The sequence below is a fragment of the Stomoxys calcitrans genome, chromosome 2 (genome assembly GCF_963082655.1).
Source record: "Stomoxys calcitrans chromosome 2, idStoCalc2.1, whole genome shotgun sequence".
NCBI classification, from domain to species: Eukaryota; Metazoa; Arthropoda; class Insecta; order Diptera; family Muscidae; genus Stomoxys; species Stomoxys calcitrans.
The window spans coordinates 90,546,598-90,572,998 of NC_081553.1; the positions used below are offsets into that span (position 1 = coordinate 90,546,598).

The 26,401-nt window shown below is 39.1% G+C and overlaps 1 protein-coding gene across 2 annotated transcripts in view; it reads left to right on the top strand.

Annotated features, from left to right (window-relative positions):
* LOC131995089 (uncharacterized) overlaps positions 1-26,401 on the top strand; it is a 115,350-nt gene that overhangs the window by 66,206 nt on the left and 22,743 nt on the right. The window contains exons 2-4 of one of the 2 annotated variants that reach the window (XM_059362940.1): positions 647-794; positions 5,828-5,929; positions 6,386-6,702. In XM_059362940.1, coding sequence (XP_059218923.1) covers positions 647-794; positions 5,828-5,929; positions 6,386-6,393 — 258 coding nt within the window. In that variant the 3' untranslated portion in view covers positions 6,394-6,702. Of the gene's footprint in view, positions 1-646; positions 795-5,827; positions 5,930-6,385; positions 6,703-26,401 lie in introns of those variants that run through there. The other variant, XM_059362939.1, reaches the window with a different exon arrangement.

The following is a 26,401-nucleotide window of genomic DNA, read 5'->3' on the forward strand; positions in this document are numbered from 1 at the left end:
AGCAGATCATAAATTCATAAAAATGAGACTTGGCCAAAATCCTTCTTCCTCCCCCCCCCCCAAAAACATGGGCTTTGAAGGTATTACATGTAATACCATGCTTTTGCGCTTTTCTTATACTTTTGTGCAGCCAAACTCCATTTTCCAGGCCTTAAGTTTTATTTGGGAAAGTCTGTTTCAAGGTTTCATTTCTCGTCTCTTTTTTCTTGTTTTGTCTTAAACTTGCACAATATGGGAAAAGGCGGAAGCCTTTTCTGGTAGCTGCATTTTATGACAGGTTCAAGAAATTTGAACCTTTTACCATTGCAATCGGGTTGTGAACGTGCTCGTGCTTGCAAGTTAAGCATGCAATGTCCAATGAATCAGATCACGCAGCATGGGGGCATGACTCCTAGGGTTTTGCAGAAGGTTAAAGTGGCGTTGATTTGCCACTTTATCATTTTTTTGGGAGCCTAAAGTTGATGAATGATAGCAAATGTAGCTGCACGAGCTTCAGGGAAAAATTTGGTATTTTACTTTGATTTCGAAAAAGAGAAGAAACGGTATTTTGAGGAAAAATACCTCCAATATTTCAGTTATTGTCTTTATTCGTATAACTTAATTTGTGATATTATTTATGAGATTTGTTTTTTTTTTCTCTTTGCAGATTATTGTTGTCCTTGCCATCTTTGCTTCCTTAGCTTTGGTTGCCGGCCAAAATTTCCTGTTTGGTCGCATTCCCAACAGACAGTTCGATTACAATTCCATTGATGTGCCACAATCATTTGCCGCCAGAGATCCCAGACAAAACAGAGGTGAGTGAATGAGAAACAACAATAACATCCCATAAATGTCAGTTCATATAATGAATTCGTAATTGATTCATGTTAAAAGAGACAAATCATTTAAACGGCCAGCCACAGGTGGTTTCAAAGGTGTTTGACAAATAACCATTCCCCGCTCTGTGTGTGAGTTGGCAATGACAAAGTCAATAAATACGACAGTTGGGCAATTTTTAGTCTATTGTGATACCACCGTAAGCGATCAACCAAAGCCACTGTTGGGAATCGAAACCATGACCAACGCACTAATTATGGCAGAAGATTTGTTTCAATAGCCCAACTAGGGCTCGTTCTTTTGCACTCCCTTTCCAATTTCTTACACCTAGTTTCGAAATGTCTTTTGTCATCAAAGTTTTGGTTCTTCCCCATTACAGGTATCACAATGTTTGCCATCAAAGTTGTGGTACTGCCTCTTTAATAGCCTGTTTTCCGTTCGTCTGGGCTTCTTTTTCCGATCTATATATTCGACCATATAGACGGCTATTAGTATTTATTTTTGATAAGTTTTTAGCTTTTTTGACTTTGGTAAATCTGTTTATACATTAAAATTCTTCCCTTTTTGCTCGAATTGCAGTTTAAACAAACTCTTGAGTGACACGAAAAATCGTTTTGAGATAGACAAATAGGCTATAAGTGTACCACAATGTTTATCTTCAAAAGATTTCTTTGCTGGAGCTTCTTAATCGTTGGGTTTTGATAATTTCAACTCTAATAACGTCGTCATGCAGCTCATACAGCTTGTGATTCATAAGACGCCGATACTCTTCTTCACTGGAAGCTGATCCATAAGTTTTATAAAGAATCTTTCCCTTATGGAGTCCACCGTAGCACAGAGGCTAGCATGTCCGCCTATGACGCTAAACTCCTGGGTTCGGATCCTGGCGGGACCTTCAGAAAAGAAATAAGACGCCGATACTCTTCATCACTGGAAGCTGATCCATAAATTTTACAAAGAATCTTTCCCTCATGGAGTCCACCGTAGCGCAGAGGTTAGCATGTCCGCCTATGACGCTAAACGCCTGGGTTCGAATCCTGGCGGGACCTTCAGAAAAGAAATTTTCAGCGGTGGTTTCCCCCCCCCCCCCCCCCCCCCTAAATGCTGGCCACGTTTGTAAGGTACTATGCCATGTAAAAACTTCTCTCCAAAGAGGTAGCATTAGCGTCTGGTGGCTTTGTTCCTGAACTGCTTGCCCAATTGAAAGGAGCACATGGTGTCATTCGTTTCATTTACGACAGGGCCGAGGTAGATGAAATTGTGCTCCGGGTGTACAGGACGTTTCGAGAGTTAATACCACATAATTTGTCTTTTCATCATTTACATCCAGATCTTCTTTCAAACATTAAAGAGATCACGCGATATATCTCCCTGCATGAAAGCTCGTTATGCTCGGAAAACCTATTTCCTTAGCTCATTTTTCGTTCAATGGGTGTGTAAATAAGCAGAATTGTCGATTTTTGAGTGAAGATCAGCCAGGAGCATTGCAAGATCTACCAATGCATCGCAGTTTGGTGCGGTTTATGGGCTGGTGGCATCATTGGACCGTACTTCTTCACAGATGATGCAAATCGTAACGTAACTGTGAATGTTGAGCACTATCGTGAGATTATATCCGATTTTTTTTTTTTGCCAAAAATGCTAGAACTTGACTTGCATGACATGTGGTTACAACAAGACGATGTCACACAATACGGGTAACAATGGACTTATTGAGAGGCGAGTTCGGTGAACATTTTAAGTTCGGGACCGGTCAATTGATCACCTAGATCGTGCGATTTAACGCCGTTAGACAATTTTTTGTGGGGCTATCTTAAAGCTCATGTCTATACAGACAAGCCCGCTTCAATTGACGCATTAGAAGACAACATGAAGCATTTATTCATGAGATACCGGCCGAAATGTTGGAAAGAGTATGCCAAAATTAGTCTAAGCGAATGGACCATTTGAGGCTCTGTCACGGTCAATATTTGCATGAAAAAATTTTCAAACATTAAATTATATGGACCGTACTATCGATTCAAATAAAGATTGCATAAATTTTTCTGAATATTGTGTGTGTGTGTTTTTTTTTGAAAAACTTTGCTATAGCTCTTAAAAAAAAAATTTCAGTTTGTTTGTTTGTGTGTTCCGTATAGACTCAAAAACGGCTGAACCGATTTTCATGAAATTTTGCACAGATGGTGCATTGTGGACTCGTGGTGAAAACAGGGTACTTAATTTTTTTATACCCACCACCGAAAGATGGGGGCATATTCATTTTATGATTCCGTTTGCAACACATCGAAATATCCATTTCCGACCCTATCCTATAAATAAAAATTAATTTGTGTTTGTTTGTGTGTTTCTTGTAGACTCAGAAACGGCTGAACCGTTTTTTTTTGAAATTTTCACAGATGGTGCATAATGTACATTTTTTGATATCAGAAAGGGGAACGGACCCTCCCCCTTACCCTAATTTTCAGAAACGCCAGATCTCGAAGATGGGTGGTGCGATTTAAGCGAAATTTTGTGTGCTCTAATTATAGTACCTTAAAAATAAAAATTTCTTATCTTAGTTTCGGATGGGGTACCTAGGGGGCTGCCCCAACCTAAAACCTACCAAACATATATTTACTCCAATCACGACAATATGGGACTCAAAAGAAAGGTATTTAGGATAAGAAAAATCTGATATCCAATTGTCGGATCAAGTGCTAGGGGGACCACCCCAAGCCCCAAAACACCCCCAAATCGGACATATTTACCGACCATGGCAATATGGGACTCAAATGAAAGGTATTTGCGAGTAGAATGCGAATCTGATATCCAAATGTGGGACCACGTTTCTGGGTGGTGGACCCCTTTCCCAAAACACCCCCCAAAACAGGACTTATTTACTGACCATGAGAATATGGGGCTTAAATAAAAGGTATTTGAATGCAAAATACAAATCTGATATCCAAATATAAAACCAAGTGTTTGGCGGCCGCCTCTCACCAAAAACATCCCCTAAAGGGGACAAATTTACGACCATGGCTCAAAAGAAAGGTCTTTGAGAGTAAAGCACAAATTTTATATCAATATTCGGGAAAAGTGTCTGTGGGGCCACCCCACCCCCACAACACCACCCAAATAGTAAGTATTTGCTGAATTTTCCAATATGAAGCTCATATAAGAAGGTTTTTAAAGTGGAATACGAATCCGGTATATATTTTCAAGGCCAACTCACTGAGTGGCCGCCCATCCCCCAAAACACCCCCAAGCCGGTCATGTTTGCCGACTATGGAAATATGGGACTTAAATTAAAGGTATTTGGGAGTAGACCACGTATCTGATATTAACATTAGGGACCAACTGTCTAGGGGACGTCCCATCACCATAAGAACCCCCAAATAGGACGTATTTGCTCACCAAGACAATTTGGGTCTTAAAGAGAGTGGAACTTAATATTCATAGTTTTTAGGGCCAATATCCCAAACCGGACATATTTGCCGACTGTTGCAATAAGGAGTTTAAATGAGATAAGAAAACGAATTTGATATCCAATTTTGAGGGCAATGGCAATATGAGGTTCAAATAAATGATATATAGTTATATGAGAATAGAGCAGGTTGCTGATATTTTTTCCGGGCTTAGTGTTTGGGCGACCACCCCAATCCCCAAAACACCCCTAAATCGGGCATATTTACCGACCATGGCAATGTGGGGCTTAAATGAAAGATATTGGGGGGGAAGAGCAAGAATTGATACCCATTTTCGGAACCAATTTTCTTGGGGTCTACCCCTTTCCCAAAATACCCCACAAACAGCAATTTTTTAGTGACCATCGCAAAAAACCAATATTTTGTTATACACAGACTTTCAACAACTGTGATAAGCATGATTCAAATCGGTCCTTAACCTGACATAGCTCCCATATAGACCGATCTTGAATCATGACTTTTTGAGCCACTAGAGGGCGCAATTCTTACTCGATATGGCTGATATGTTGCATGATGTGTTTTGTTATGACTTCCAACAACTGTGCCAAATATAATTCAAATCGGTCCATAACCTGATGTAGCTGCCATATAAATCGATCTGGGATCGTGACTTTTTGAGACTCTAGAGGGCGCAATTATTATCTTATTTGGCTGAAATATTGTACAACGGCTTCTCCCATGACCTTAAACAAATGTGTCAAATATGGTCCGAAGCGGTCTATATCCTGATACAGCTCCCGATCTGTCTATTTTACTTCTTGAGCGCCCAAATGGCACAATTCTTATTCGAATTAGCTGAAATTTTACACAATGACTTCTACTATGGTCTCCAAAATTCAGTTTATTCGTGGTCCAAATCGGACCATAACTTGATATATCCCCAATAGCATAGCAATTCAGCTCTTTTATCCTTTGTTTGCCTAAAAAGAGATACCGGGAAAATAACTCGACAAATGTGATCCATGGTGGAGTGTACATAAGATTCGGCTCGGCCGAACTTAGCACTCTTTTACTTGTTTCTACTTACATCCCCTTCATAATCAAGCAGTAGTCATTTTCAGCAAACAACAGACTTTTTAGCAGTAATCCTGCTGCTCTGAAATTGCAGAACTACTACTGTAGTAGCAGAACTACTGCTATAATAGGTTCTAGGTGGACTTAAATTTTAATATATGGTCCTTATTTTAAAACTTGGGTTTCTGGTTCGAAATCTTACGGAAATCCTTCTTTGATCGAAGGTTGGTGTGGTTTTAGCTTTAGAAATATTGGATTGCCCAAAAAGTAATTGTAACTCTGTAATTGCATTCTTTCTTCTGTCAGTTATCAGCTGTTACTTTTAGCTTGCTTTAGAAAAAAAGTGTAAAAAAGTATATTTGATTAAAGTTCATTCTAAGTTTTATTAAAAATGCATTTACCTTCTTTTAAAAAAACCGCAATTACTTTTTGGGCAACACAATACATATTTTTGTGCTTGTTTAATCTTCCTTTCTTTAATAATAACTTTTTATTAACCAATTGAATTATTTCTTCATTTCTTTTCTTTGCAGGACCCGTTGTCTTCCCCCCCTCTCCCCCAGACGCAATTGATGAGTCCAGCGGTGTGATTGTCGGTGCTTCCGGTTATGGTTTTGTGCCACCACAACCACAAAGTAATTTACACTTTTAAAACACACGCATAATGCAATGCCTATTTATGTTATACAAGTTTTTTTGATTATTATTTATATTATCAACCATGTGCAATTAATCACTCATGAATTTTTTTTTATATTTTACAAAATAATTTATACTAAATAGAAATTTTTAATTTGTTACACAAACCAAGCGAAACGAAGCACAATGTAGTTAGTAAAGCACTTTAGTTTTTTTGATTTTGTTTTTTTTTTTACTTAAACACAAAACTCAGTGGATTTGCAATTGAAAAGCTTTATTCTCAATCTTAGTTCAATTGTTTTTTTTAATAGTTCTTATTCGTAATAGAGTTACTATGAAAGAGAAATGCTTTATGCTTATGATGAAATAGAAATATGTAGTAATTTAATTGTTTTTTTCTTTTTTTAAAATACTAAATTAATTTTTAAATTTTTGTTTTATAATTTTAACAGGAGGTTGATTGAATTATTAGTTAAGTTATGCACAACACTCAAGACACAACACACAACATTACCCCAACATGCGTTTCCCACTCACACACTTAAACATAACATCAACATATGCGGTTAAAATTGGAAACCCTTGCCATAATACCATATTGGATAGATTTTGGAAAACCCCAGACCACTTATTAACAATCTACACCATAGAGGATGCCTTGTCTAGACATCCCATCATTTTTTTTCAATATTTTCATCACAATTTCCCTGTACCATAGTTTCACTCATCCACACAGCAACACACACCAATCATCAAAACTTATGTAAAAAAAAAACTTCAAGATAATAAAATGTTTTTTTATAACTACTTGCTTGTTATAATAATAACAATAAACATTGCTTCTTTTTTAATGTATAAATAAAATTCATAAAGTTGTTGTTATTTTTTTTTTTTGTTTATTTGCCATTCGTTATCCGTTATTTGCTGCTTAATGCTTAATAATGCCATAAAAACGCTTAAATTTATTGCACTTGCGCTCACTTACTCGATTACTAATTGATCATAATTGCTGATCATGTTTGTTGCTGCTACTGGAAGATGTTGGCCATAATTAGTTGACTAACTAATGATGGCTATAATCGCGCAGCCCACCACTTTGGCTACTCGGCATCAATGAGCGATGAGGATGATGATGGTGAATATGATGTTTAACATACTCTGCTACATGATCGACAATTTTTTGCGGTAAACGTAAATTTGAATTAAAGACTTTTATTGATAACTTGTCCTTAATTTGATGGTTGGATTAAGGTTTTCTATAAGTATCATCAATGAAATGAATTTGTCATACCTTTCGCAACATTTCAGTATCTCCGATCCAATTGTGTACATGTATATGTTATTGATAATCGCAAAAATCTAAGGGAATTTGGTATCCGTCTATCTGTAGTAATCACTATGCAGGCTGATGATCACATAAAGCCATCAAGCTAAAACTTCATCCAGATTTTTTTTTTTTGGTGTCCATAGGTAGGTTAAATTGGATTGGATTAGCTTCATCATGCTATGTATTGAATATAGTTCCCCAAAAACCGATATCTTTAATTGCCTTCATGAAGGCATAGGAGTTATACCAGAGCTGCTATAAATTTCTGCACTGAAAAAAAGTTGTTCCAAAATTTAAGATTTTTATACCCACCACCATAGGATAGGGGGTATACTCATTTAGCCATTCCAATACATCGAAATCTCAATATCCGACCAAACAAAGTATACATATTTCGGATCGTCGTAAAATTCTGAGATGATTTAACGATGTCCGTGTGTCTGTCCGTCTGTACGTCCGTCTGTAGTAATCACTCTACAGCCTTAAAAAAATTGAGATATTGAGCTGAAATTTGGCACAGATACGTCTTTTTGATGCATGCTGGTTAAATTCTTGAACAGGTCAAATCGGACCATATTTGGATATAGCTGCCATATAGACCGATCAGCCGATAAGGGGTCTGAAGCCTATTTATTACCCGACTTCGCTGCAATTTGAAACAGGCATAGGAGTTATACCAGAGCTCCTATATATTTCTGCACTGTAAAAAAAGTTGTCCCAAAATTTAAGATTTTTATACCCACCACCGTAGGATAGGGGGTATATTCATTTAGTCATTCCGGTTGCAATACATCGAAATATAAATTGCCGACGCTACAAAGTATATATATTTGGGATCGTCGTAAAATTCTAAGACGATTAAACGATGTCCGTGTGTCTATCCGTCTGCCCGTCCGCCCGCCCTTCTGTTGTAATCACTCTACAGCCATCAAAAATTGAGATATTGACTTGAAATTTGGCACCGATACGTCTTTTTGATGCACGCTGGTTATGTTCTTGAACAGGTCAAATCGGACCATATTTGGATATAGCTGCCATACAGACCGATCTGCCGATAAAGAGTGTGAAGCCCATAATAGCTTTATTTTTTATCCGATTTCACTGAAACTTAAAACAGCGAATAGTTTGCGGCATCCCAACATAGGACCCAAATATGTTTCAGATCGGACTATATTTAGATATAGCTGCCATATATACCGATCTGCCGATAAAGGGTCTGAAGCCCATAAAAGCTTTATTTTATAATCCGATTTCGCTGAAATTTCAAACAGTGGGTTTTTTAAGCCTCCCGATATCTGACCTAAATATGATTTAGATCGGACTATATTTAGATATAGCTGCCATATTGACTGATCTCCCGATTAAGGGTCTGAAACCCATAAAAGCTAAATTTTTTAGCCGATTTCGCTGCAATTTGAAACAGTGGGTTATTTTAAGCCTCCCAACATAGAACCCAAGTATGGTTCAGATTGGACTATATTTAGATATAGCTGCCATATTGACCGATCTCCCGACTAAGGGTCTGAAGCCCATAAAAGCTTTATTTATTAGCCAAAATTCGCTGAAATTTGAAACAGTGAATAGGTTAAGACCCTCCAATATCCGTCCTAAATATGGTTCTGATCGGACTATATTTAGATATTGCTGCCTTATAGACTGATCTGCCAATAAGGGGTCTGAAGCCTATAAAACCTTTATTTATTACCCGACTTCGCTGAAATTTGAAACAGTGAGTTGTTTTGAGGCTACCATAGCGCAGAGGTTAGCATTTCCGCCTATGACGCTGAACGCCTGGGTTCGAGTCCTGGCGAGATCGTCATAAAAATTTTAAGCGGTGGTTTTCCCCTCCTAATGCTGGCGTCATTTGTGAGGTACTGTATCATTTGGTATGGCAGCCGTGTAAAACTTCTCCACAAAGAGGTGTAGCACTGCGTCACGCCGTTCGGACTCGGCTATAAAAAGGAGGTCCTTTATCATTGAGCTTAAACTTGAATCGGACAGCACTCATTGATATGTGAGAAGTTTTCCCCTGTTCCTTAATGGAATGTTCATGGGCAAATTAGCATTTTTAGTTGTTTTGAGCCTCCCCATATCTGATCTTAATATGGTTCAGATCGGTCTATTGTTGTTTTGTTTCGGGCTCATATGCATAGATCCATGATTCGCTGCCTGCAACGATCTTGTAAATGTATTTTGAAGCACCGCGATCATCGTTTTTAACATTTCTTTGCACTAATCGACACGAGCCTTTCTTTGGGCGATTGTCATATTGTGTGGAAAGCAACGAGAACAAATCTTTTTTAGAGCAGAGCATGCAATATCAAATTTATGCTGGAGGAAGAAATTTCCAAGGATGCCACTATCTCACGGTATGTCACATGAAGATCTTGAAAGTCCACGCATGGAACCAACGTTCTCTGGTGTAACGGTCGGTTTTTGGCCACGTTCACAGAATTCGACTTTGAGCGAGCGTCGCCCAAGACTGAATTCTTTATACCAGTTATTCACATTGCTATAGGATGGAGCTTCATCACCAAACAAATATTTAAATTCATCAATGCACTCTTATCATGATAATCCACGTCGAAAGAAAGTGAAAATCATAGGTCAAAAAAACATTCACTAGTTAATTCATTTTTATACCCACCACCGAAGGATGGAGATTTATTTATTTTGGCGTTCCATTCGCAATACATCGAAAAATCAATTTCCGACCCGATAAAGTATATCTGTTCTTGATCGTCGTAAAAATCTAAGATGATATAGCCATGTCCGTCCGTTTGTCCGTCTGTCTGTTTAAATCATGCTACAGTCTTTAAAAACTGAGATATTGAGTTGAAACTTTGCACAGATTCTTTTTTTTTTTGACTATAAGCAGCTTAAGTGCGAAGATGGGCAATATCCGACTATATCTTGATATAGCCCCCATATAGACCGATCTACGGATTTAAGGTCTTAGGCCCACAAAAGCCACATTTATTATCCCATTTTCCTGAATTTTGAGACTGAGTTGTGTAAGGCTACACGACATCCTTCTTCAATTTGGCCCAGATCGGTCCAGATTTAGATATAGCAGCCATATTGTCCCATCTATTGTCCCAGAAGCTGTTCCAAAGTCTCTTCTTCTTCGATGTCCTCACAGCTTCTGCAAAAGTCGTTACTGGTAACCTTCAGTCTGTCAGCATGTTTTCCGATTAGAAAGTGACCTGTCATAACGGACACAAAGACTGAGACTGTCTCTTCTAGCGATAGACAGCAAAGCGGTAGACCTTTTCAAGTCTAGATAAGGGCACATAGTTTTGGAATGCTCACAGCAGCCACAGCCCCCTCTTTGTGACAGATAGTCACAAAGAGGGGGCCTGGTCCTGAAAACTTAGCTTACATCCCGCTAGAGGCATACCCACAGATTCCAGTATCAGTATGTGTAGGGTAGTTCCTAGTTTCGCAAGCTCGCCCGCCTTACAATTCCCTAGGATGTCTCTGTGGTCCGGCACCCAGAACAGGCGAATTTTGAACTGTTCTGCCATCTCGTTGAGAGATCCGCGACAGTCGAGGGCGGTTTTTGTGTTCAGAAATACGTTGACCAGGGATTTAATGGTTGACATTTATGCCAATCGTCGTTATGACTTTATATCTTAGCCATTCCACCACTTCCTTAATTACAAGGATCTCCGCTTAATACACACTGCAGTGGTCGGGTAACCTTATCGATATGACCAGATCTTTACAGTACACCCTAAAGCCCACCTGGTCGTCTAGTTTGGAACCGTCCGTATAGAAGTCTATGTAACTTCAGTTACCAGAGATATCGTAGTTCCAATCGGTTCTATCAGGAATAGTGGTACAGTACTTCTTATCAAAGAGCGGCTCAGGTAGGGTGTAATCCACACTGCCTGGAAAATCGGATATTGTATCAAGGATTACACAGTGTCCGTAGCCGCCACAAAAAGAAAAAGCTCAATTAGCCTCACGGCAATGGTCGCAGCATTTTGTCTACCCCAAAGAGAAAGCTCACTTAGCCTCACGGCATTGGTCGCAGCAATTTGTCTAGTCCAATGCTCAGAGGCATTAGATGTAGCATTCAATTCATTTCATCAGATGGTGTCATCTTCAGTGCAGCTGCACATACCAGCCATCCTTTGGATCCGGCTAAGTATTGAACAGTAGGTGGACTTTTGAAACGCCGTCCACCAGACCACAACACCATAAGCATTATAGGTCTGACAACTGCAGTATGTATCCAGTACATGATACGCGGTTTAAACCCCTAACATTTGCCAATGGTTCTCTTGCAGGTGTATAGGGCAAGAGCTGCCTTTCTTGCCCTTTCCGAAATGTTGGATTTGAAGTTCAATTTCTTGTCCAGCAAAACACCCAGGTATTTTGTGCTTTATGTAAATGGAGGCCACCTGGGTTCGCCTTGGAGACGCCTGGATTCGAATCCTGGCGAGACCATCAGAAAAAAATTTCCAGCGGTGGTTTTCGCCTCCTAATGCTGGCAACATTTGTGAGGTACTATGACATGTAAAACAACTCTCCAAAGAGGTGTCGCACTGCGGCACGCCGTTCCAACTTGACTATAAAAAGGAGGCCCCTAATATTGAGCTTAAACTTGAATCGAACCGCAATCATTGATATGAGAGAAGTTTGCCAATGTTCCATAGTTGAATGTTAATTGGAAAAATTTGCAATTTCCATTTGTAAATAGAATGTTCTCTCCTCCCAAGGAGACATGTGCCACTGTAGGTATCTTGTATCTCCTGCTGAAAAGAACTACTACTGTCTTGCACGGATTTACATCTAGACCACTTTACGTAGCCCACTACGTTGTCGCACGTAGAGCTTCCTCAAGTATATCTCCAAAGGTGCCTAACCGCAATTGCCACGTCACCACTTTTAGACTTTTTCCTCCATAGACAATAATATATTGTTAATGGCTATATTCCAAAGTAGAGGAGTCAGTACATCTCCTTGAGGTGTTCCTCTGCTGACCCATCTTTTTAGATCCACAGATTCCAAGCCTGCCGTATTGCATTTTTTAGTAAGTAAGGTATTAACAAACTTTCTTACGGTAGAGTTGAAGCCTAGAAACTCCAACTACTTCATGATTGACGTCGGTTTTACATTATTGAAAGCCCCTCCAATGTCATGAAAAGCTATCATTGTATATTCCTTGACAGCGAGAGAACACTCTATGTAGCTACAGCAATTTGAGTAGTATCCTCTTGTCCGATTTTCTGTATAACTTTTAGTTTAGAAACGTAGCCCAAAAAAAAAGAAACATTGTAGCCAAAAACGAATGCTCGTAGGCCAAAAACTGCTCAACTACAGCCTAATGTATTAACCAGATTCATAGATACATAAGTTTTTCGTTAGGAACCATACGATCCACTACTTTTAAACATCAAAACAAGGAATAGATCTATCAATTGGTGCTCTTCGATTTAACTTTGACATCGGCCGCTGAGCTGCATCACTAAATAGACATGTTATATATGACTAGCCTTAAAAACATCAACTGCATTAGTTGGACGATAACCACTGCAGAACATTTTTTCTATTCTTCTCGTTAAGATTCGAACCCAGGCTTTCAGTGCCATATACAAACATATATAAGACAATTTTGGACTTATATTCGGAATGGACGTTGAAAGGTTTCAAACAACTCACTCTTCCAAATTTCAATGTAATCAGCTAATAAATGCAATTTTATGTGTTCTAGCCATTAAATCTCGAGATTGAAACAGAGAGACGGAAAGATAGACATAATATTCATTATCATATTTAAAGTTCATTTTCACGAAAGTCAAAGTAAAGCTAACATCAAAAGAGTAAAATTCTGTACGTTCATATCCATCGCCTAATGTATAATTCAATGGACTATAGATCCGTACAAAGCAAGCCAAAAAACATTTTCATCACTATTTAAATCATTTTCTTCTACAAAAGCCAAAGCAGCAATAAATAGCAACTCAAATAACAACAACTTACGACAATTCCATAAAATATCTTTAAACCAAAAACTAACACTGCTTCAAAATATATGGCACCTCCATTAGTTTTGTTTATTATTTTATTAACATTCATTAAAATAAATTTTTATTAGTTTTACATAGCTAAAGCAACAGCACTTACAAATACAATTTTGCACTTTAGTGAATTGCCAACACATCCTCTTTCCTGTTATTATTGTAATTATTTTTCAAAATCGTTCTTTTTTTTGTATTATTTACCCCCCGCAAATACCTTCCTTTGCATATTGTTTTTTTAATTTTCTACAAATTTTTATTAGTTTTTGTAATAAAATTGTTTTAATAGTATGAAATAAAAATAAAAATTCTTGGAAAACACAGACTCCCAACCCAACTCCTGTTTTATTTCACCTCAAATATTGTTTGGATTTTCTTATTTTTGTAATATTTTGATTTGATCCCCTCCAATCAATGCACCTTTTTTTTAGTCATAAGTGCTTGTAATGTTGCAACTAACAACAACAACAACAACAAAACAGTTTTTGGACACACCATGAACCAATGAACCACTGAACACACAACCACATACTACAATACAAATGAATTTCTGGTAGCAAAGTATGTTTTAAGTGTTGTTGCACAACCCAGCTGTGGTATGAACATTTTCTTTAATGGCCTTTATTGCATTAATCGAAAATGTAAGTCAAAAATTATTATTTAAAACTACATACAAAAGAAAACTCGATGATGTAGAAGGTGCTACTGTAAGTATGATATACTAAATATTTTGGATTATTAAAATGATTTAATTGACAAGAAAGCCACATTGAGGGAGAAATACGACAAAAAAGGAAATTAAGAAACAATTCTTTAAAGATGTGATATGTTAAAAAAAAAAAAAAACAAATTTATCGCTTATCTATATATAAAGGGTAATTTTTTAGCTATTATCTTTTTACCAACACTGGTTTAAACAGCTCTCGCACGTTTGGTGTTTTGTTTCACTGTCAAACATCTTCAGTTTGGTCTATAAATTAACCATGAATCATCTTAGAAACGAACAACGCTTGCAAATTATTGAATTTTAGTATCAAAATGCGTGCAAGGGAAACAATAGAGTTGGATACCCTACCATCTCCAATCAAGTCCAACGCCCGCCTATGGGCACGGTCAAGCAGCGCTAGGGATGATTTTGGAGTTCTAGCTCATATATGTGAGTTATATTCCATCTTCGGCCTGATGTACGCAGTGAAGATATTAAGAAGATCAGAGGGAGTGAAATATTTCTTACACCGCTTAAGAAAGCCCAAGAACTTGAATGCTTCTTTCGTCACTTCGAATACATGTTTTGACCAACGGACATCATGCCTAGAACATCAAGAGCCTCGGACTCCTTGGTATCTATTGGTATCCTTGGTATCCGCAATTACTTTTTGGGCAACCCAATACACCGTCGATAGATATTTGGGATTGTAAATTGTCAGTGAATCGTCTGTGGGACAACAAACAGCACTGTGTCTTGTGTGCATTAGAACCCACTTAGTCCATTCGACTCCACTCAGAAATGGCCAAAAATCCGCCTGCTGTCTTCAATCTCCCGAAGACTCGGCCTATGGTCGAATGAAAATGAATGACACAGGTTACTGTCATCCGCGAACGAGTAGATCGGATTCGAAAATAGACCCAGCTGATAGTCAATGAAAATAAAAAAAAACGAGAGGGAGAAAGGACAGATACTTGTGGTACTCCTGCGGTCAATCTTTATTCGTCAGATGAGAACCCATCTACAACAACTCTTATCTCTCTCAAAGACTCGATCCATGGTCGAATGAAAATGAATGACAGAAGTTGCTGTCATCCGTGAACGAGTAGATCGGATTCAAAAACAGACCTAGTAGACTGTCAATGAAATTAAAAAAAAAAACGAAAGGGAGAAAGGACAGATCCTTGTGATACTCCTGCGGTCAATTTGTATTCGTCAGATGAGAATCCATATACAAAAACTCTTAAAGAGCGATCTCTGCTAAAACTCGATATAAATAAAGCGAAGTTATTGCCGACACCAAAAGCGATCCGCTTTGAAAGAAGTGCACCGTACAGACACTATCAAATGACTTGGAGATATCCAGGGCCACGACCTTACTTCCTCCGAACTGGTGAATAGAGCGACTCCAACTTTCAGACAGAAATGCCATCAGGTCACCTGTGGAGTGATTTCTGCCGAACCCATTGGACTCCAAAACCATGGAAAACGCGGAGCATAACGCTATTGGTCGGTAATAAGCAGGGTCGATTGCCTCACACTTCTTGGAGATAGATTGCACATTCGCAATCTTCCAACGCGCCGGGAAAACACCCACCTAAGATTGCGTAAAGGACGAGCGAGCGTCGCAGAACACTTGCATAAAACAAGGGAGGATATGCCATCCGGGCCCGAGGATTTATTTATGTTGAGATCTGCAAGAACCCTGTTCGAAAATATATCTGAGGTATGGAACTAGAAACGTCTTTAATAACGGGGAGTTATTGATCGCTTTCTGGCGGGAAAGAATTTCCCACAAACATGTCAGCTAGCAGGTTAGCCTTATCAACCGGGTCAGTATATATCTGGTCGTCTTTAACAAAAAGATTCAGTAAACGCAAACAAGGAAAGTGATTTGAAGGACATCGAAATATGTTTTCTACAGATGCCTTGGGAAGAATTTACACCATCCATCCACTAAAACGGAAATGATTTTTCGCTTCTCATCAATGCTAGTGGTCCAACATCCTTCGAGAGTCTGCATACCGTCGATGGCAACGACGCCACATACCAAAAAACCATCCCCAAACGGACATGTTGCCCGATCGGGACAATATAGGACTCTGTCGAAATATACTTGAGAGTAGAATACGAAACTTACATAAAAATTAGGGGTCTATTCCCAGGTAGATCGCCCCACCCCAAAATTGTGCTCCAAATGGACATGTAGGCCCATCGGGAAAACGGAAAATGGGATTGAAACGTTACGTACTTGAGAGTAGAATACGAAACTTATACAAACATTTGAGTCAATTCCAAGCGGTCGCTCCACTCCAAAACTATGCCTCAGTTATGCATGTATATGTATATGGGATTCTAATGAAAGATATTTGAGACTTAAATATGAATATAATTTTAGGGTATATCGAAGCACACCGGGCCAGCTAATTGTTTATAAAATTCTAATTTAAGCCTATTGTAGACAAAATTCGGAAATCTCAAAAATATAATAATAGATCCAAAACTATTCTTTCTGCCAAATTTCGTGAGAATCAGTAAACCAATGACCAAATTATTACAGCATTTGTCCAAACTGTCGAACATAAGCTATATGGGACCTATATTCAAATCTGAACCGATTTTTATAAAATTCACTAGTAATGTCGAGTGTCATGAATTTCACGTTAAAATGTCATATATATATATATATATATATATATATATATATATATATATATATATATATATATATATATATATATATATATATATATATATATATATATATATACAGGGTGGCTGATGAAAGCCGCTACCAAAAAAAAATGTAATAACTTTTTTTCTATTTAATAATAATAATTTAATAATTAATTTAATTAATTAATTAATTAATTTAATTAATAATAATTTAATAATTAATTTAATAATTTAATTTAACATGAATAAAAGAAAAATGTATTCCATACACCGAAAAAAAAATGTAGCAATATTCATCATTGTAGCAATATTCATCAGCCACCCTGTATATATATATATATATATATATATATATATATATATATATATATATATATATATATATATATATGACTTTTCATAAACATTAAAAAATCGAGGGTCATGCGTTATTGAGTTAATGGGTTAAGTTAAATGCAGCAGATAATAACGTAATCTGTGGTGCACAAACAACTTACGGCTGAGTACTCAACAGTAGGTGGGCTTTTTGAAGCTCTGTTCACAACTTGATATATTATCTTAGGTCTGATAATTACAGTATATAGCTGACACAGAGATTGTACATGCATATCCTAAGATTTGTCTAGTTCGCCCTTTCCAAAACGTTAAAATTTAAATTTCATTTTCCTGTCCCGCAAAACACACTGTGTAGCCCCCATATGCAGTAACCCACTCATGGCTGCCAATTTGATCCCATGTATTTGGACGTGTTCACCTCCTTAGTTAAGATCAGAGTACCCTCTAAAACTCCATCCTATCTATGTCATTGCACCCGGTTAAAAACGAACCTACAGGCCGAGCTCAGCTGTAGCCGCGATTTGGCGTATGCCCAAAAGGAACATACACAAGGGCGACATACAAAACAGGACACAATAGCTCTCACAAGCTACTCAACACTATTTAGCTATAACAGGTACTCGATAATAAACACGATTTAACTCACGGATGACCGACAAAACAACGCAGCATCAGCAAGAAGAAGACAGGTGCCATATCATGCACATGTCAGCATGGTAGGGTCATTCTGTCAGTACATGCCTCCAGTTCCCAGATATCCTACAGTCGTAAGTCTTTCATCCTTCCCGCTATTTGCATTGAGCCGCCTTACACTCTCTTTTCCAGCTCAGAAGCAGTGAGCTTATACTCCCATACTATTGAAATTTCCTTCTTCACTCCGAACGATATAGACATGTAATCAAGAGGAGGTGTAATGCAGGTCTATGTGGCTTATCCCTGTAGAACGTGTGCCGAAACTTGTTCCAATCTGCCTTCCTTTTAGCGAAGAGACTATCATTAGGGGTAAAGTCATTAGAACGATGATCAGAGAAGGGGACCATCATGACTATATCAACCCACCGTTCCCCGATCATAACAACGTCTTAAGACCCGCCAAATTGGTTTTATTATGGTGGATATTTATCTGTAGAAACCGGACCGTAGTCAAGGTTCAAATTCTCTATCACGGTTGCGTAAGTTTCATCGTTTGCATCCGAATGTCCGAGAGGCGTTCCGAGTGTCCGAGAGCCGTTTCGAGTGTCCAAGAGGAATTCTATGCAAATAACTTCTCTCGAAACAGTTCCTAAGCAACTTGCAAACTGTTTGCGCCATAATAAGTCGCATTTGCTTTGACGCAAGGCGGGACGAAAACGATTGGAGAGCGGTCATCGACGGTCACAGCCGCCAATACCATTACTTAAAATGGAAAATTACTTCGGGTGTACATTCGTAAGATCAAATTCTCGTAAGTGGGCTCGGTTAAGTAAACACGATCATTTTGGGAGTTAACGATTTGCCCAATTGGAAAAATTAACTCGCCAGTTTGTGTAAGCGCAGCTACACCTTTGTACTTTCGAGTCAAATTTTTTGGGCTTTGCTGCATGATTTTGTGCCTTTTGTAAAAGTTTGTGTGCTTGTAAAGCTTTTTGAGATCGTTTTTCTACCCTTCACCATAAAATAGGGGTATACTAACTTCGCCATTCCGTTTTTGCAACACATCCAAATATTGGCCTAAGACCCCACAAAGTATATATATTCTTGATTTTCATGACATTTTATGACAATCTAGCCATGTCCGTCCGTCTGACCGTCTATGTGTCTGTGGAAAGCATGCTAATTTTCGAAGGAGTAAAGCTAAGCGCTTGAAATTCTGCACAAATTCCTACTTACTAGTGTAGGTCAGTTGGGATTGAAAAAGGGGCAAACCGGTCCATGTTTTGATATAGCTGCCATATAAACCGATCTTGGGTCTTGACCTTTTGAGCTTCTAGAGGGCGCAATTCTTATTCAATTTGGCTGAAATTTTGTATGAGATGTTTTGTTTTCTTATGACTTCCAACAACTGTATAATCGGTTAATAACTTGATATAGCTGCCATATAAAGCGGTCCCGGATCTTGACTTCTTGAGCCTCCAAGAGCTTAATTTTTATCTGATTTGGCTAAAATTTGACATGACATTTTTCGTTTTGACTTCTAAGAACTATGCCAAGTATAGTCCAAATAGGTTAACAACCCGATATAGCACCCATATAAACCGATCTCGGATCTTGGCTTCTTGAGTCGCTAGAGGACGCAATTATTATCCGATTTGGCTGGAATTTTGCATGAAGTCTTTTGTTTTGACTTACAACAACTGTGGTCTAAATAGGTTTATAACCTGAAAAGCTCCCATTTAAGCCGATCTCCTGATTATACTTTTTGAGTCTCCGTAGGGAGCAATTCATACCCGATTTGGCTGAAATTTTGTACAATGACTTCTTCTATGACCTTCAAAATACTTGCCAAATACAGTCCATAACCTGTTGGGATTGTAAATGGGCCATATCGATCCATGTTTTGATATAGCTGCCATATAAACCGATCTTGGGTCTTGACTTCTTGAGCCTCTAGAGGGCGCAATTCTTATCCGATTGGAATGGAATTTTGCACGACATGTTCTGTTATGATATCCAACAACTGTGGCAAGTATGGTTCAAATCGGCTCATAACCTGATATAGCTGCCATATAATGCGATCTTGGGTCTTGAATTATTGAGCCTCTAGAGGGCGCAATTCTTATCCGATTGAAATGAAATTTTGAACGACATGTTTTGCTATGACTTCCAACAACTGTGCTAAATAAGATTCAAATCGGTCTATAACCTGATATAGCTCGCATATAAACCGATCATGGGTCTTGACTTCTTGAGCCTCTAGAGGGCGCAATTCTTATCCGATTGGAATGCAATTTTGAACGACATGTTTTGCTATAACTTCCAACAACTGTGCTAAGTATGGTTCAAATCGGTCAATAACCTGATATAGTTCCTATATAAACCGATCTTGGTTCTTGGCTTCTTGAGCCTCTAGAGGGCGCAATTCTTAACCGATTGGAATGAAATTTTGTATGGTTCAAATCGGTTCATAACCTGATATAGCTGCCATATAATCCCATCTTGGGTCTTGATTTCTTGAGCCTCTAGAGGGCGCAATTCTTATCCGATTGGAATGAAATTTTGCAAGACATGTTTTGCTATGACTTCCAACAACTGTGCTAAATTAGATTGAAATCGGTCTATAACCTGATATAGCTGCCATATAAACCGATCTGGGATCTTGACTTCTTGAGCTTCTAGAGGTCGCAATTATTATCCGATTTTCCTGAAATTTTGTACGACGGATTCTCTCACGACCGTCAACATACGTGTTTATACATACCGATACAGCTCCCATATAAATCGATCTCTCTATTTTACTTCTTGAGCCCCCAAAGGGCGCAATTATTATTCAAATTGGCTGACATTTTACACAGGTCTCCAACATTTAATTTAATTGTGGTCCGATCCGGACCATATCTTGATATCGCTCTAATAGCAGAGCAAATCTTTTCGTTCATACTATTTTAGCTAAGAATAGATGCCGGGAAGAGAACTCGACAAATGCGATCCATGGTGGAGGGTATATAAGATTCGGCCCGAGCGAACTTAGCACGCTTTTACTTGTTTCTTATATTTTTCCCATTTCTCAACCCATAATTTTTCAACAAAATCAATTTTATCTTCTCTTCAACTTAACATGCACGAAAATCTCCTATAGAGTGTCATTGTTTGTGATAAATTAGAATTGAAAGTTTAATATATTACCGCCATTTTTCAATCAATCACTTTTCACTACCATTTTGGTTCAATCAACCAACCATCTCCTTAGGAATAATAATTTCAGTCAACTCCAAAAACAAAATCTCACTTCAGACAAGAAAAATTTGCAATCAAATTGTTACAAATCTGAAAATGTCTATTTATTTCTTTGTTTTTCGTTCAGCCTTTTAAAGTTAATTATCATTATTACAAGTTGTTTGTAGGTAATTTGGTAAAAAAAATTTGATCGTAATAGGTTTTAAATGTTTACTTTTATTGCTTAACCGGTCAAATGAGGGAACAAATGACAAAATCATGTTGTCGCTGATCGATATGCAAAGCTACATGGCACAAGTAAAATTTTAGTATTTCGGACCAGAAGGTAGGTAGGTAGGCCACAGGACCCCAGGCATTACTCTGATGACGACGATGACAATGATGACGATGGACAATAACTATTACACATTTGGAACAAAATTACAACAGATCATGTCCGATAAATGTAAATTGGAACGACAAACACAGTGTGGCGACAAAACGTCGAAATGCTCACCCAATTTTTTTTTGGTGCTCCCAACTCACCACAAATAAACCCCTAAAACATTTGAATTGGTAATACAAGAGCGGCTAACGAAAAATAAGAAATATGTCGCCATAGATTTAGGTCTTGCAGGCAATGGATGTGAGTGACCAGTAAATTTTTCGGACATTTTGTGGATACAATTTGAAAGCACTTGTCGCTTCAATCGCCAAACAGGCCAACAAAGAAATGAGGAGAAAAAACGTGATCAAACAAATTGACAAAAGTTTTTTTTCGAACTTTTGTTTGTTTTTCTCGTTTGTGGTGTCTAGCTTTGAGGGGTATTTGCAACACTCTGTTGGCAGCTATTGCTTAGCCATTCAGTGATACGTGCACGTATCTGCCACAGAGAATTCATGGCTCCAAGTACAATATGGGAAAAAAATTATAACAAATACAAATACCGAAAAAATTGGTAGGAAATATTACTAAATTAGGAATAAATTGGATTAAGATAAAATGTATTTTTAATTTAATACACATAAAACTGTGAGCACAGTGGTTAGGGGGCAGATAGAAAGGCCTTAAATGATCTGGAAGACATTTAAAAAATAAACTTTTTCACACATCATATGATTACATTTAGAATTTCCCCTTCTTTTCAGTCCCACCAAGGGATAATGCTAAATTCATTTAGTCATTCCTAAATGAAGTTGGTTATGCGCTATATTTATGTGTCATTCCGTTTGCAACACATCGAAATATCCATTTCCGACCCTATAAAGTATATATTGGATTGCCCAAAAAGTAATTGCGGATTTTTTAAAAGAAAGTAAATGCATTTTTAATAAAACTTAAAATGAACTTTAATCACATATATTTTTTTACACTTTTTTTCTAAAGCAAGCTAAAAGTAACAGCTGATAACTGACAGAAGAAAGAATGCAATTACAGAGTCACAAGCTGTGAAAAAATTTGTCAACGCCGACTATATGAAAAATCCGCAATTACTTTTTGGGCAACCCAATATGTTCCTGATAAGCGTAAAAATCTAAGACGATCTAAACATGTCCGTCCGTCTGTCTGTTGAAATCACGGTACAGTCTATAAAAATCGAAATATTGGCCAAAACTTTGCACAGATTCTTTTTTGTCCATAAACAGGATAAATTCGAAGATGGGCTATATCGGACTATATCTTGATATAGCCCCCATATAGACCGATCCGCCGATTTAGGGTATTAAGCCATTAAAATCCACATTTATTTTCCGATTTCGCTGAAATTTGGGACAGTGAGTTGTCTTAGGCCAATCGTCCTTCTTCAAGGACGGATCAGATTTGGATAGCTGCCATATAGACCGAAACTCAGCCGATATATCGGATCATACACCGATTCCATAAAAGCCACATTTAATATCCCACTTTGCTAAAATTTGGGACAGTGAGTTGTGTTACGCCATTCGACAGACCATCTCTCGATTTAATGTTTTGGACCCATAAAAGGCGCATTTATTGTCCGATGTTGCCGAAATTTGGGACAGAGAGTTAAGTTAAGCCCCTCCACATATTTCTGCATTTTGGTCTAGACTGATCAAGATTTGCATATAGCTGCCATATAGACCGATATCGCGATTTAAAGTTTTGGCACCATTTAAGGCGCATTTATAATCCGATTTCACTGAAATTTGACACAGTGACTTATGTTAGGCTTTTCGACATCCATGTTGTATATGGTTCAGATCGGTTTATTTTTAGATATAGCTACTAAATAGACCAATACAATGGTTTACATATATACCCGAGGTGGTGGGTATCCAAAGTTCGGCCCGGCCGAACATTACGCCTTTCACTTGTTATACCATAGAAGGGGGTATACTAATCTAGGCAACCGTTTGTAACACCTCGAAATATTAACCTGACACTAGGGTCTCAGGCTAATATTGCGATTAAGAATATATTTTTCTTCTTAATCGCCTTGATATTTTGAGTCGATCAAATCATGTCCGTCCGTCCTCCTGTCGAAATCCCGATAGCGTTGGAGCGAATAAACATATCCGCCTGAAATTTTGCACAGATATTTTCGTTGTTGTAGCAGTGTGTTGTGTTCAATCTTTCGTCTTATTGATTCTGTCTAGTACACAGATCCAGGAACACTGCGACTAAGGTGAGGTGCATCCAGAGGGATCAGGATCTGGTTTTCCGGGGTGGTCTTATTTCTTCAGCTGCAATGGTAGGCGGTCGTTCTCCAAGGACCACATTCACCCGGTAGTTATTTACAACATCTGCTGCCGTGTCTGCATGAAAGTTGTCTAGACCCACTTGATCTAGAAGTTCTCTCTTGTAGCGCTGAACCACGCGCTCTAGATCGTGTAGATCCGCCTTAAAGCTTCTGGGTGGTGAAAACCTATCCACAAGATAATGATTTGGATTGTCCGTGCGATAATAGCCCAGAAGGTATTGTTTAGACAGCATGTAGATATGTCTTCGCACGATTAGGGTCTTTGTCGCCTGATAGAGACGGTCCATGTGAGAACTGAGGAGACAGCCCGTCGCAGTTCGAAGAGTGGCATTCCCGCGAATATTATTCTACTGCATGTCACATAGCTGTCGAGGCCACATAGGAGCAGCATAACGTATCACTGACCGGCCAAAGCAATTGGCCGTGGTCAACAAGGTTTCTTTGTCAGGAATCCAAGTGTTACCGGCAAGTGAATTGAGGAGCTTGTTTATACATATGAATATATCGCATATTTCTGTGGCTGGGGGAGAATGTGTGAGAGCTCATGACACACCAAGTATTTAAGGACCCTTAATGGTCATAATCGTTTCTCCATCGATTATTACATTCAGCTCATAATTGATCTTGCGCGTCAATTACAGAACAATGTGGCTGAAAATTTGGTGATAAACCTCTTGCAGCAAAATAAGCAGCAATCTCGTTGAGGTAGACGTTTAACCTATCGTAAATATCATCAATGGGTGGGGGGCCTGATGCCATGATCGCACAATCGTCCATATATGATACGATCTATATGACGTCTGGATGTCCTTTCCAGGCTTCAATAGCGGGATCACCCTGCCCATCCTTCCCAGAAGGGACGTGTTGGCAATATCCACAAGTAGCATGATTGACCTTATCGAATGCCTTCGATAGGTCCAAGGCCACGAGGACCGTCCTATCACATGACCTGGGCTGATTAAAGCCACGGCAAATGTATGCGATGATGGCATGTACTTTGTAGTCTTCGCAATCCATGCTGGTGCTCGGCGAATGGAAATTCTCCAACGAGGCTTAGGATTAGTTGCTCAAGCGTATTGGCTACTAGTGAGAGAAGGGAGATCGGTCTGTTCGTCTCCCCCAAACTCGGGTCATTTACAGGCTTAAGTAGTGGGATCACTCTGTCCATCCTCCAGACATCGGGTGTTCAAAGACAGGTTGAGGATATTAGTAAGGTACTCAACTCCGGGTTAATCCAGATTCTTCAGTATCAATATAGAAATTTCGTCGGGTCCCAACGCCCTGGCGCCCCGGATGACATTCGTAACTTCGACCACGGTAAATTGTGATGGCTGTCCATCGGCTCGGAGACCACGAATACGACGAATGGCTCTCCTCCTCGCCCTGTCACTCTCGGGATGCATAATAAATTGACGGTTGAACAACCTGGCGCATCTCTACGGATCAGTCACGGTTATTTCGCCAAAAGCAACTGAGGTCCGTCATCCCGTTTACCGGGATTCACTTGCCTAAACCGGTGACTCAGTTACATTGCTCCAAGTGTTTCAGCCACAAATTCTGCCTATGTTCGTGGGGTCCGTACAACGTATCCCATCACGTTCGTCTGTGAGTAGTACTGCCTGCGCTTGGAAATTGGGTCGCACTTGAGGTATTCGACCGGCGAGCAGCTGCTGCCTTAATTATGTCGCGGAATTTCCTCTTGGCAACTAGCACATCCGTGGGGGGTGGCAGTTCACTGAAGCGGCGATTTGTATACTGTCTGATTGATAAACTTCGGCTCTCAGAGGTTATGAAGTCAGGTGGTCGGTCGGTGGTGAGTTTTATGGGGAAGTGGTCTGACCCCAAAGAGAAGAGACGGCTTGCCAGGATACGTCACCCAGGAGATCAGGGGACGGAAAGGAAATGTCTGGTGAACTGCTGCACCTTCTCGTATTTCTAGTAGGGGCTTCCTCATTCTCCTCATTCGCATAACGTGGAGCCTTTTATCTGCTCTGGCAAAGATACGCCCTGCTGATCGTTACTTAGGGGAGAATGCCATGAAATGTGATGCGCATTAAAGTCTCCTAGAACTAGACGATTATGGCCAGACAGTAAACCACTTATGTTTGTCGGGTTTGAAAGATTGGTCTTTAACTGGTTCACTACTACCAACCTGTCACGTTGTATAGCTCTGTCTCGGCAGTACCACAACTGACTGCTATACGCCTGCTCTCCACTTTGGGGTCACTAGCGCTAGGCACAGGCGAGATGGGTCTATACTGCACCGTATGCATTCTTATAGCCAGATTTAGCAGACAAGTTGATGCATACGCCTTTCGGTCTCAAACAGTTCATCCGGCAACCCATCGGCTCCTTCTGCCTTACTGTTTTTTAGCCGGGTTATTGCTACGTGGACCTCGTTCTGACTAGGTAATACACATTCTATTCCATCATCAGGGATCAGGTTCTGCGATAGCCTCTTCGCCGCCATTGCCGGACACAAGCAGCTGGAAAAATTGTTCTTTACATATCCCAAGCACGCTATTCGTATCAAATGCTAATTTTGCCCATGAACATTCTACTAAGGAACAGAGGCAAACTTCTCACATATCAATGAGTGCAGTCCGATTCGAGTTTAAGCTCAATGATAAGGGGCCTCCTTATTATAGCCGAGTCCGAAGAGCGTGCCACAGTGCGACACCTATTTGGAGAGAAGTTTTACATGGCATTGTACCTCACAAATGTTGCCAGCATTAGGTGGGGAAAACCACCGTTGAAAATTTTTTCTGATGATGTCGCCAGGATTCGAACCCAGGCGTTCAGCGTTATAAGCAGACATG